The 12,927-nt window shown below is 38.7% G+C and overlaps 1 protein-coding gene across 8 annotated transcripts in view; it reads left to right on the top strand.

Moving 5' to 3' along the window:
• LOC105488529 (intraflagellar transport 80) overlaps window positions 1-12,350 on the top strand; it is a 186,634-nt gene extending 174,284 nt beyond the window's left edge. For all 8 annotated transcript variants that reach the window (XM_071091184.1, XM_071091185.1, XM_071091186.1 and 5 more), the window contains one exon: window positions 10,732-12,350. In XM_071091184.1, the coding sequence (XP_070947285.1) occupies window positions 10,732-10,842 (111 nt within the window). In that variant the 3' untranslated portion in view covers window positions 10,843-12,350. The remainder of the gene's footprint in view (window positions 1-10,731) is intronic.
• The last annotated feature ends 577 nt before the right edge of the window (window positions 12,351-12,927 follow it).

Below are 12,927 nucleotides of genomic sequence, written 5' to 3'. Positions count from 1 at the left end.
AAAATAAAATCCAGATTCCTAAAAATAAATGGAAACAATAGTTTTTACAAAATTATCTTACGATTTTGCTAGTCAGTTGAAGGAGATGATAATAAGAGCAAATGTATGAGTTATTGTATGAATGAGGAAGAATCCCGAGTGACTGCTCTGGGCCCTGGGTGGTTGGAATACTGGTTGGGAAAAGACATTGAAAGATCTTAGTACCAAGCTAAGAGAATAGACTTCGTAATGAAGGCAATGAGAAGACTTGGAGATTTGTAATCAAGAGAATGACTTGAAATATAACGTCAGACGTGAAAGATAGCTTAGAGGAGAGCGTGATGACTAGGAGAATAGTTAGGAAGTTACTATAATAATCCCACTAGGAAATGGAAAGGGTACGATTAATGTAAGAAAAATTTTAGAAGTAAAATTAAGAGAACAGTTGTGGCTGGGGGTGGGAGGAGAGGTGGTGAGGTAAGACAAGGCATTTGAGAATGACTTCAACATTTCTAGTGTGGGCAGCTGATAGATGGGAATGCCATTAATCTAAAGAATACATAAGAATATACACATTTTGGACCTTTGAGTTTGAGTACATGAAAATATGCCATTTTGTATGTGTTTAGAGTGTCTATTAGGTGTCCAGAAGGAGGTGTCTAGAAGGCAATTAGAAATACAAATATGAACACAAAAGGATATTAACAAGGGAGAAACAAGGGCTAGAAAACTAACTTTATTGCCTTGATCATATAGGTATAGTTGAAGCTATAAGAATTGATATTTCTTAGGGAAAGTGTGAGAAAGCTTTGGTTGGATGCTGGTGAATATTAACAGTTAAGAGGTTGTTGAAGGAAACCAAAATATGACACCCCAAAATATGCCTCTTGGAGATGTGTATTTTTGAGCTAAAGACAATTAAGCAGCAGCAAATAGAAGAGCTCTATTCTCCCCCTTTTCCTCCTACAGACAGAATATAAATTCTCCTTTACTAGAGACAACTCTTGTCAGCTCAGAGACAACTCCAGAGAAATCTACCAAAAAACCTTACTGTATGGCTGTGCGTGGTAGCTCACCCTTGTAATCTCAGCACTTTGGGAGACCAAGGCAGGAGGATCACGTAAGCCAAGCCCAGGAGTTCAGGACAAGCCTGGGTAACAAAGTGAGACCTTGTCTCTTCAAAAAATTTTAAAAATTAGCTAGGTGTGATAGCATATGCCTGTGGTCCCAGCAGGAGGTCGAGGCTGCAATGAGCCATGTTTGGGCCACTGCACACCGGCCTGGGTGACAGAGCAAGACCCTGTCTCAAAAATAGAACAAACTTCACTTGATTAGTTTCTTCCCATATATTTTTTTCCCGTGGTTTCCAATCTCTGGAAGCCTAAAACTGCTTTCACTTCTCTAAAAACAGTCTTGTCACATCTTTAAAATTTATTGTTCTTTGTTGAAAATGCTATGTAGGCCAGAGTTCCAAGACGCTGTTTTGAGTTACCTTTCATTGAGACTTTTCCCTGCTGTGATGTACACTGCACATATTATTGTACTGGCTTGTTTTTCTCTTTTTAATCTGTCTTTTGTTACAGGGGTCTGTCCCATCAGTAAACTTACAAGCGTTGAGGATAAATTATATTTCTTCTCCAACATTGTCTAGGGAGCAGAATGTAGGGGAAAAAAGAGAAAGAAAGAAGCAGCATTTAGAAAGGAGAGCAGAAGCCAGAAGAGAGTGGTATTATACAGTCTGAGAGATTTTTCAAAGAGCAGTGGTCAGCAAGGTCCAGAGAAGGCTGTTATCCCAGGGCCGTCCGTGTACTTCTCCATATCACCATGCCCTTCCCCAGATATACACATGGGTTCACTCACTCATCTCCTTCAAGCCCCCCCCCTTTTTTTTTTTTTTTTTTTTTGAGACAGAGTCTCACTTTGTTGCCCAGGCTGGAGTGCAATGGCACAATGACAGCTCACTGCAGCCTCAACATATCAGACTCAAGCAATCCTCCCACCTGAGCCCTCTAAGTTGATGTGACTCGAGATGAATGCCACCAAGCCCAGCTAATTTTTAAATTTTTTTGTCTAGACAGGGGCTCACTATGTTGCCCAGGCTGGTCTCGAACTCCTGGGCTCAAGCAATCCTCTTGCCTTGGCCTCCCGTCAAGTAAACTGATGACATTGCAACCTCCTATTCTATTCCTGGTGCTCACTATCTCCCTTCTCTATTTTCAAAATCTTTACCGCTTCTGGCATACTAGATATATTTTTTGTTTTATTTATTATCTGCCTCTTCCATTTTTATCTGTCTTTGTTTATTATCTCTCTATGAAGACAGTGATTTTTATTTTTTTGTTCACTGGTGAATCCTTGTACATCAGACAATTCTTGATATATACTAAGCACTAAATATTCGTTGAATGAAAAATTGAATCATACAGAGAAGGTATATACGATAAGGACTGAAAACAGCTGATGGTGGCTTTAGTGCAAAGTTCCTAAAGTGTCACAGGATCAGAATTATAGTGGACTGCGAAGAGAAGGAGAGTCAGGAATGAGAAGAGTAAGGGATGGTAGCTTGCAGGGAGAAGACAGAATAGAGAGCCAAGGATGATGAGAGCGAGCCATTGAAAAGAAAGACACTTAATGTGTGAGGAATAATTGAAGTCAAATGTCCTAGAGGAGTCAAAGAAAATGGAATCAGGGACATATGTTAAGAGGTTGGCCTGAGACGGAAGAGAAAGATAATGATGGGTGTAAATATAGGTAAGTTCATGAATGCAAGGAAGGAAAATAAAGTGAATTCATACCTGATGGCCACTATATTCTCTGTAAAGTAGGAAGCTGATCTTCAGCTGAGAGGAAGAGAAATGTGTTAGAGGATGAAGAGCCTTTTGGTATGATTTTGAAATTGTGTCTATATGAGTAAGAATTGGCTAGTGAGTAGAATAAGGAGTGCCAGATAATATTGGCACTCCCTATACAAGCAAAAGATGGATTTTAGTGTAGAAATCACTTGACAACTATCAGAGAACATTCTTATCTAAAACCTGCTATTAAAAATATTCTAATCCTAGAACTAAATTATCTGCAGAACACTTTTTAAAACTGGATCAATGCCAAAGTGAAAGTGAAACATTTATTTTCAGTAGGACAGCTATCCACTGACACCCTTATTTGTAGTATAACAAGTAACTAATACAGATATCATCAATTTACTTGCAACAGAGCAACAGTTGTTCAGTATACTATCAATGTATGTTTTTATTGTGATTGATTTGAGAAATGTATGTAAGTCAATTTAAGGCTGGAAGAAACCCAAAGCATTCATCAAGTTTCATCTTCTCTGTGTTTTGTTAGACATAGAAAGGAGTGCTTTGCCATTTAAAAAATATCAGATTTTGCCCTGATTGAAAAAATGAGTCTTTCAAATAATCTAACATCTGGTTGGCTTTTCAGTGAGCTGTCACTTGCATCTTAACACAGACATTTTTCTTCTATGAGTAAGAAGAATTCTTTTTTTAATCCATCTATTTTATGTATTATACGTAAGTATATGGCATTGTTTTTTTAAATAAAGGTGAGCCTCCCAATATTATTGTATGGGAGTCTAAGTCTCTTTGTAAGTCTCTAAGGACTTGCTTTATGAATCTGGGTGCTCCTGTATTGGGTGCATATATATTTAGGATAGTTGGCTCTTCCTGTTGAATTGATCCCTTTACCATTATGTAATGGCCTTCTTTGTCTCTTTTGATCTTTGATGGTTTAAAGTCTGTTTTATCAGAGACTAGGATTGCAACCCCTGCTTTTTTTTGTTCTCCGTTTGCTTGGTAGATCTTCCTCCATCCCTTTATTTTGAGCCTATGTGTGTCTCTGCATGTGAGATGGGTCTCCTGAATACAGCAGACTGATGGGTCTTGACTCTTTATCCAGTTTGCCAGTCTGTGTCTTTTAATTGGACCATTTAGTCCATTTACATTTAAGGTTAAGATTGTTATGTGTGAACTTGATCCTGTCGTTATGATATTAACTGGTTATTTTGCTCGTTAGTTGATGCAGTTTCTTCCTAGCATTGATAGTCTTTACATTTTGGCATGTTTTTGCAATGGCTGGTACCGGTTGTTCCTTTTCATGTTTAGTGCTTCCTTCAGGGTCTCTTGTAAGGCAGGCCTGGTGGTGACAAAATCTCTAAGCATTTGCTTATCTGTAAAGGATTTTATTTCTCCTTCACTTATGAAACTTAGTTTGGCTGGATATGAAATTCTGGGTTGAAAATTCTTTTCTTTAAGAATGTTGAATATTGGCCCCCACTCTATTCTGGCTTGTAGAGTTTCTGCCGAGAGATCTGCTGTTAGTCTGATGGGCTTCCCTTTGTGGGTAACTCGACCTTTCTCTCTGGCTGCCCTTAACAGTTTTTCCTTCATTTCAACTTTGGTGAATCTGACAATTATGTGCCTTAGAGTTGCTCTTCTCGAGGAGTATCTTTGTGGCGTTCTCTGTATTTCCTGAGTTTGAATGTTGGCCTGCCTTACTAGGTTGGGGAAGTTCTCCTGGATGATATCCTGAAGAGTGTTTTCCAACTTGGTTCCATTTTCCCCCTCACTTTCAGGCACCCCAATCAGACGTAGATTTGGTCTTTTCACACAATCCCATCCTTCTTGAAGGCTTTGTTCATTTCTTTTTCTTCTTTTTTCTTTAGACTTCTCTTCTCACTTCATTTCATTCATTTGATCCTCAATCGCTGATACTCTTCCTTCCAGTTGATCGAGTCAGTTACTGAAGCTTGTGCATTTGTCACGTATTTCTCGTGTCATGGTTTTTATCTCTGTCAGTTCGTTTATGGCCTTCTCTGCATTGGTTATTCTAGTTATCCATTCTTCCATTCTTTTTTCAAGATTTTTAGTTTCTTTCTGCTGGGTACGTAATTCCTACTTTAGCTCTGAGAAGTTTGATCGACTGAAGCCTTCTTCTCTCAACTCGTCAAAGTCATTCTCCGTCCAGCTTCGATCTGTTGCTGGCGATGAGCTGTGCTCCTTTGGAGAGGGAGATGCACTCTTATTTTTTGAATTTCCAGCTTTTCTGCCCTGCTTTTTCCCCATCTTTGTGGTTTTATCTGCCTTTGGTCTTTGATGATGGTGACGTACTGATGGGGTTTTGGTGTGGGTGTCCTTTCTGTTTGTTAGTTTTCCTTCTAACAGTCAGGACCCTCAGCTGTAGGTCTGTTGGAGATTGCTTGAGGTCCACTCTAGACCCTGTTTGCCTGGGTATCAGCAGCGGAGGCTGCAGAAGATAGAATATTGCTGAACAGCGAGTGTACCTGTCTGATTCTTGCTTCGGAAGCTTAGTCTCAGGGGTGTACCCCGCCATGTGAGGTGTGGGGTGTCAGTCTGCCCCTAGTGGGGGATGTCTCCCAGTTAGGCTACTCAGGGGTCAGGGACCCACTTGAGCAGGCAGTCTGTCTGTTCTCAGATCTCAACCTCCGTGTTGGGAGATCCACTGCTCTCTTCAAAGCTGTCAGACAGGGTCGTTTGCATCTGCAGAGGTTTCTGCTGCTTTTTTTTTGTTTAGCTGTGCCTTGTCCCCAGAGGTGGAGTCTACAGAGACAGGCAGGCCTCCTTGAGCTGCAGTAGGCTCCACCCAGTTCGAGCTTCCCAGGGGCTTTGTTTACCTACTTAAGTCTAACACCCCACTGTGAACATTAGACAGATCAATGAGACAGAAAGTTAACAAGGATATCCAGGAATTGAACTCAACTCTGCACCAAGCGGACCTAATAGACACCTACAGAACTCTCCAACCCAAATCAACAGAATACACATTCTTCTCAGCACCACATCACACTTATTCCAAAATTGACCACATAGTTGGAAGTAAAGCACTCCTCAGGAAATATAAAAGAACAGAAATTATAACAAACTGTCTCTCAGACCACAGTGCAATCAAACTAGAACTCAGGACTAAGAAACTCAATCAGAACTGCTCAACTACATGGAAACTGAACAACCTGCTCCTGAATGACTACTGGGTACATAACAAAATGAAAGCAGAAATAAAGATGTTCTTTGAAACCAATGAGAACAAAGATACAACATACCAGAATCTCTGGAACACATTTAAAGCAGTGTGTAGAGGGAAATTTATGGCACTAAATGCCCACAAGAGAAAGCTGGAAAGATCTAAAATTGACACCCTAACATCACAATTAAAAGAACTAGAGAAGCAAGAGCAAACACATTCAAAAGCTAGCAGAAGGCGAGAAATAACTAAGATCAGAGCAGAACTGAAGGAGATAGAGACACAAAAAACCCTCCAAAAAAATCAATGAATCCAGGAGCTGGTTTTTTGAAAAGATCAACAAAATTCATAGACCACTAGCAAGACTAATAAAGAAGAAAAGAGAGAAGAATCAAATAGATGCAATAAAAAATGATAAAGGGGATATCACCACCGACCCCACAGAAATACAAACTACCATCAGAGAATACTATAAACACCTCTACGCAAATAAACTAGAAAATCTAGAAGAAATGGATAATTTCCTGGACACTTACAGTCTCCCAAGCCTAAACCAGGAAGAAGTTGAATCCCTGAATAGACCAATAGCAGGCTCTGAAATTGAGGCAATAATTAATAGCCTACCAACCAAAAAAGTCCAGGACCAGATGGATTCACAGCTGAATTCTACCAGAGGTACAAGGAAGAGCTAGTACGATTCCTTCTGAAACTATTCCAATCAATAGAAAAAGAGGGAATCCTCCCTAACTCATTTTACGAGGCCAACATCATCCTGATACCAAAGCCTGGCAGAGACACAACAAAACAAGAGAGTTTTAGACCAATATCCCTGATGAACATCAATGCAAAAATCCTCAATAAAATACTGGCAAACCGAATCCAGCAGCACATCAAAAAGCTTATCCACCATGATCAAGTGGGCTTCATCCCTGGGATACAAGGCTGGTTCAACATATGCAAATCAATAAACGTAATCCAGCATATAAACAGAACCAAAGACAAAAACCACATGATTATCTCAATAGATGCAGAAAAGGCCTTTGACAAAATTCAACAACCCTTCATGCTAAAAACTCTCAATAAATTCGGTATTGATGGAACGTATCTCAAAATAATAAGAGATATTTATGACAAACCCACAGCCAATATCGTACTGAATGGGCAAAAACTGAAAACATTCCCTTTGAAAACTGGCACAAGACAGGGATGCCCTCTCTCACCACTCCTATTCAACATAGTGTTGGAAGTTCTGGCTAGGGCAATCAGGCAAGAGAAAGAAATAAAGGGTATTCAGTTAGGAAAAGAAGAAGTCAAATTGTCCCTGTTTGCAGATGACATGATTGTATATTTAGAAAACCCCATCATCTCAGCCCAAAATCTCCTTAAGCTGATAAGCAACTTCAGCAAAGTCTCAGGATACAAAATTAATGTGCAAAAATCACAAGCATTCTTATACACCAGTAACAGACAAACAGAGAGCCAAATCAGGAATGAACTTCCATTCACAATTGCTTCAAAGAGAATAAAATACCTAGGAATCCAACTTACAAGGGATGTAAAGGACCTCTTCAAGGAGAAGTACAAACCACTGCTCAGTGAAATAAAAGAGGACACAAACAAATGGAAGAACATACCATGCTCGTGGATAGGAAGAATCAATATCATGAAAATGGCCATACTGCCCAAGGTAATTTATAGATTCAATGCCATCCCCATCAAGCTACCAATGAGTTTCTTCACAGAATTGGAAAAAACTGCTTTAAAGTTCGTATGAAACCAAAAAAAGAGTCAGGACTGCCAAGACAATGCTAAACAAAAAGAACAAAGCTGGAGGTATCACACTACCTGACTTCAAACTATACTACAAGGCTACAGTAACCAAAACAGTATGGTACTGATACCAAAACAGAGATATAGACCAATGGAACAGAACAGAGACCTCAGAAATAATACCAAACATCTACAGCCATCTGATCTTTGACAAACCTGAGAGAAACAAGAAATGGGGAAAGGATTCCCTATTTAATAAATGGTGCTGGGAAAATTGGCTAGCCATAAGTAGAAAGCTGAAACTGGATCCTTTCCCTACTCCTTCTATGAAAAGTAATTCAAGATAGATTAGAGACTTAAATGTTAGACCTAATACCATAAAAACCCTAGAAGAAAACCTATGTAATACCATTCAGGACATAGGCATGGGGAAAGACTTCATGTCTAAAACACCAAAAGCAACGGCAACAAAAGCCAAAATTGACAAATGGGATCTAATTAAACTAAAGAGCTTCTGCACAGCAAAAGAAACTACCATCAGAGTGAACAAGCAACCTACAGAATGAGAGAAAATTTTTGCAATCTACTCATCTGACAAAGGGCTAATATCCAGAACCTACAAAGAACTCAAACAAATCTACAAGAAAAAAACAACCCCATCAAAAAGTGGGCAAAAGATATGAACAGACATTTCTCAAAAGAAAACATGCATACAGCCAACAGACACATGAAAAAATGCTCATCATCACTGGCCATGAGAGAAATGCAATCAAAACCACAATGAGATACCATCTCACACCAGTTAGAATGGCAGTCATTAAAAAGTCAGGAAACAACAGGTGCTGGAGAGGATGTGGAGAAATAGGAACGCTTTTACACTGTTGGTGGGATTGTAAACTAGTTCAACCATTATGGAAAACAGTATGGCAATTCCTCAAGGATCTAGAACTAGAAGTACCATATGACCCAGCCGTCCCATTACTGGGTATATACCCATAGGATTATAAATCATGCTGCTATAAAGACACATGCACACGTATGTTCATTGTGGCACTATTCACAATAGCAAAGACTTGGAATCAACCCAAATGTCCATCAGTGACAGACTGGATTAAGAAAATGTGGCACATATACACCATGGAATACTATGCAGCCATAAAAAAGGATGAGTTTGTGTCCTTTGTAGAGACATGGATGCAGCTGGAAACCATCATTCTCAGCAAACTATCACAAGAACAGAAAACCAAACATCGCATGTTCTCGCTCATATGTGGGAAACGAACAATGAGATCAATTGGACTCGGGAAGGGGAACATCACACACTGGGGCCTATTTTGGGTAGGGGGGAGGGATTGCATTGGGAGTTATACCTGATGTAAATGACGAGTTGATGGGTGCTGACGAGTTGATGGGTGCAGCACACCAACATGGCACAAGTATACATATGTAACAAACCTGCACGTGTACCCTAGAACTTAAAGTATAGTAATAAAAAATAAAAATAAAAAAATAAAGGTGAGCCAAAATATTTACAAATTGCTTCACAACAATTCAGATATGGGATATTGGAATTTAAAAAAATACTTAATTTCTTTAACCTCAATCATAAGATAAAAGAGGCACGAAGTCCTATTAAAGTTAAATTAACCCCTCACTTAAGATAAATCTGTTCAAGCAGACTGAGGGTCCCTCAGTCTTCTTTAATGCTACTTATTCCATTCAGCTCCCCTAAACAGAGGTGAAAACCTCTTCACATCTGGCTCAGGCTCAGGGGTTTGGATTTATTTCCTGTAAATCAGAGTTAGTTTAATCTATGACCCAATTTTTTCCATATCTTGCCTCAGAAAGGATAAACATTCCTAAACTAGTGATCTCCAAACTTTGTTAAGTGGTAGAATGTGCTTTCCTAAACAAGTTGCTCATAGAACTCAGGGGCAGAGTCTATTCCTAGTAAGTCTAATGAACTTAGGAGAGGAATAGGGCTGGGCTAGAGGAGGGGAGACTGCATAACGGATAGAAGGGAAGCAAACAAATAAAAATGTGTGTATTTTGCAATTATTCTTTTCATGTGTTTCCCAGTCTTGCTTTCCCTTCGCTTTCTCTAACATCTTTTCCTCATTGTCTTAATGACCACCATGTCTTACTTTAAGAGTTGGTGCAAAGGAGTCACTTTCACAGAATATGCTTAGGGGAAGCTAAGGAATCCCCGTCTTTCCTCATAACTAGGCTTCCAGTGGAAACTTCAGTTTATAAGATGTGAAACCTATTTGAAAAACGGCTTGGTAACCAGAGTCCTGTCCGTTTTTTCCTCGTTTGGAAGACAGCAGTCCATCTCATCCCTTACCTTGTCCCTGAGCACCTGTGCACAATCCTAAGGCTCCATGGGACTGTTTAGATGCACCTTTATAAATAGCTGTGACTAGATTTTGGTCTTTTGAATCACAATGAGAGTCTTTGCTTTTTATTATATAATTCTTATTTTTTGGTCTTATTCTTAAAACTACTTTGTGAGCATTATTTGTTTTTGTTTTTTTGAGACAGGGCCTTGCTCTGTCACCCAGGCTGGAGTGCAATGGTGCGATCACCGCTCACTGTAGCCTTGACCTCGAGGGCTTATTTGATTCTCCCACCTCAGCTGCCCTAATAGCTGGGACTACAGGTGTGTGGCACCACACCCAGCTACTTTTTTTATTTTTTGTATTTATTTTCCCGTCTTGGAATATTGCCACATTGCCCCAGGATGTTGTCAAACTCCTAGACTCAAGCAATCCACCCACCTCAGCCTTCCATAGTATTGGGATTACAGGAGTAAGCCACTATGCCTGGCCAAGCATTATTTCTTCTTCTTAACTTTGATGTTCTCTTTTTCTCTAATCTTTTGGAAGTCACACATTCTATCTATTTACTCTTGGTTACTTTGGAGTAAACAAAAATGTCTTATACTATCTAAGCATATTTCTTCTTTTTTTTTTTCTATTGCAGCTCCAAATAGATTGGGAGAAAATCAAAGCCAAAATTGAGATGGAAATTACAAAAGAAAGAGAGCAATCATCAAGCAGCCAATCCAGCAAGAGTATGGGTCTAAAGCCCTAAATGCCATGCTTATCTTTAAGAAGTTTTATCTTTTGAAATAATTCTGATTAACCAAGGGTAAGCATGTTTTGGTTGCTAAAGAAAAAAGCATAATCTTTAAATGAGTATAAGTACTTGCTGTGTATTTAACGTAAAAGTACATTCAGAAAGATGAAACACAAAGTAACTGATGTATTTCCATCTTTTATATTTTTTAGTCCAATAATTAGCAAAATGTTACTATATACGTAAGATATACCTGTGTAGTGTTGATTATATTTCAGTTTTTTGCCCATTACTTCATCCCTAAATCTTCAGCATGAACAAATATTGATGTTGATAATAAAACAATGGACTCTTTGAAATGTATGTTACCATTAATTTCTATTTGACCTCTAAATTGTAAAGTGCCTCCAAAAGTTTATTTATTTATAGAACAAAAATACATGAGGATGGATTTGTACAAATGTATAAAATGCAGCTATTTATACACCAAGTTCATAGCAGCATTACTGGAATAGCAAAAGATGGAAACAACTCAAGTGTCTATCATGAATGGATAAACAAATGTGCTATAATACATGCAATGGAATATTATTTAGCCTTAAGAAGGAATGAAATTCTGATAAATGCTACCTCAGGATAAACCTTGAAAACACTATGCTAAGGGAAAGAAGCCAGATACAAAAGGTCAAATAAGAAGCCACTTTTATGAGGTGCCAGCAAAGGCAAGTTCATAGAGACAGAAAGGAGAATAGTGGTTACCAGGGACTGCAGGCAGGAGGAAATGGGGGGGTTATTGTTTAACGGGTACATAGTTTCTGTTTGGGATGAACAAATTCTGGAAATGGATAGCGATGATGGTTGCTCAACATCGTGAATGTTAATGCCACTGAATTGTACCCATGAAAATGGTTAAAATTGTAAATTTTTTTGTGTATATTTTATCATAATTTCAAAAATATATCTAGAATGGGCAAGAGGTAGTCTCCTCATTCCTCTCTTGACTTGAGAATGGTCAGGCAATAGGCCCTGAAGTCTGAATTTGTGAAAATTTCCTTGGGTGATAAACCTGTTTGATTACTGTTAATTTAGTATATCCCAAAGTTATTACCACATAATCTTTTAAACAATAAAACAAACACCCCTTAGAAAGTCTTCTATAAACCCGTTTCTGAAAATGGTACATTATAGGGTGGGTATAGATGCATATATATGGGATTATGTATGTTACATATATATATATACACACAAAGGGATAGAGGGATTACCTCTCTTAACTCCCATTTTAATTACTATGTCTAGGTTTTTTAAATAAAAATATTTTCTTTTTAACATGTTTCTTTTCTTTTCCGGAATGTTGGAATATTCTGTTCTTGATCCAGATGAAATCTGATTGAGTAGTGTACTCATAAGTTGTACTGTTTATATGTTTCCTATATTGTTATATTTCAATGAGAAGTTTAAAATGTTTAAAAATAAAAAATGGTTAAAAGGGTTTTGTGTTATGTATATTTTACCACAATAAATGCAAAAAATGAAAAGTCTGTGTTCTAAACAACGATTCTCTCATATCCTGGAATTCAATCCATTTCTGACACTAACTACCTGGAGTTAGAAACAGGTCCCACAAGTTAAAGGGCAAGGTTCCCAAAAATACTACTATTTATTTATTTATTTATTTATTTATTTATTTATTTATTTATTTTTTGAGACAGAGTCTGACTCTGTCGCCCAGGCTGGAGTGCAGTGACCCGATCGCAGCTCACTGCAACCTCCGTCTCCCAGGTTCAAGCCATTCTTGTGACTCCGCCTCCTAAGTAGCTGTGATTACAAGTGCCCACCACCACGCCCAGCTAATTTTTGTGTTTTTAGTACAGATGGGGTTTCACCAGGTTGGCCAGGCTGGTCTCAAACTCCTGAATTCCTGACCTCAAGTGATCCGTGCTCCTCGGTCTCCCCAAGTGCTGGAATTATAGGCATGAGCCACTGCACCTGGCCTAAGACTGCCCTTATTTTAGACTCCAGCCACAATCAGAGTCCCCAGGCTACTCACACTTGTGTCTGACTTGGCTGCACATTTGGAGGCTCCCTTGACCCCACTTT

This window comes from Macaca nemestrina, chromosome 2, assembly GCF_043159975.1.
Source record: "Macaca nemestrina isolate mMacNem1 chromosome 2, mMacNem.hap1, whole genome shotgun sequence".
In the NCBI taxonomy this organism is placed as follows: domain Eukaryota; kingdom Metazoa; phylum Chordata; class Mammalia; order Primates; family Cercopithecidae; genus Macaca; species Macaca nemestrina.
This window is presented reverse-complemented; position numbering and strand designations above follow the sequence as displayed.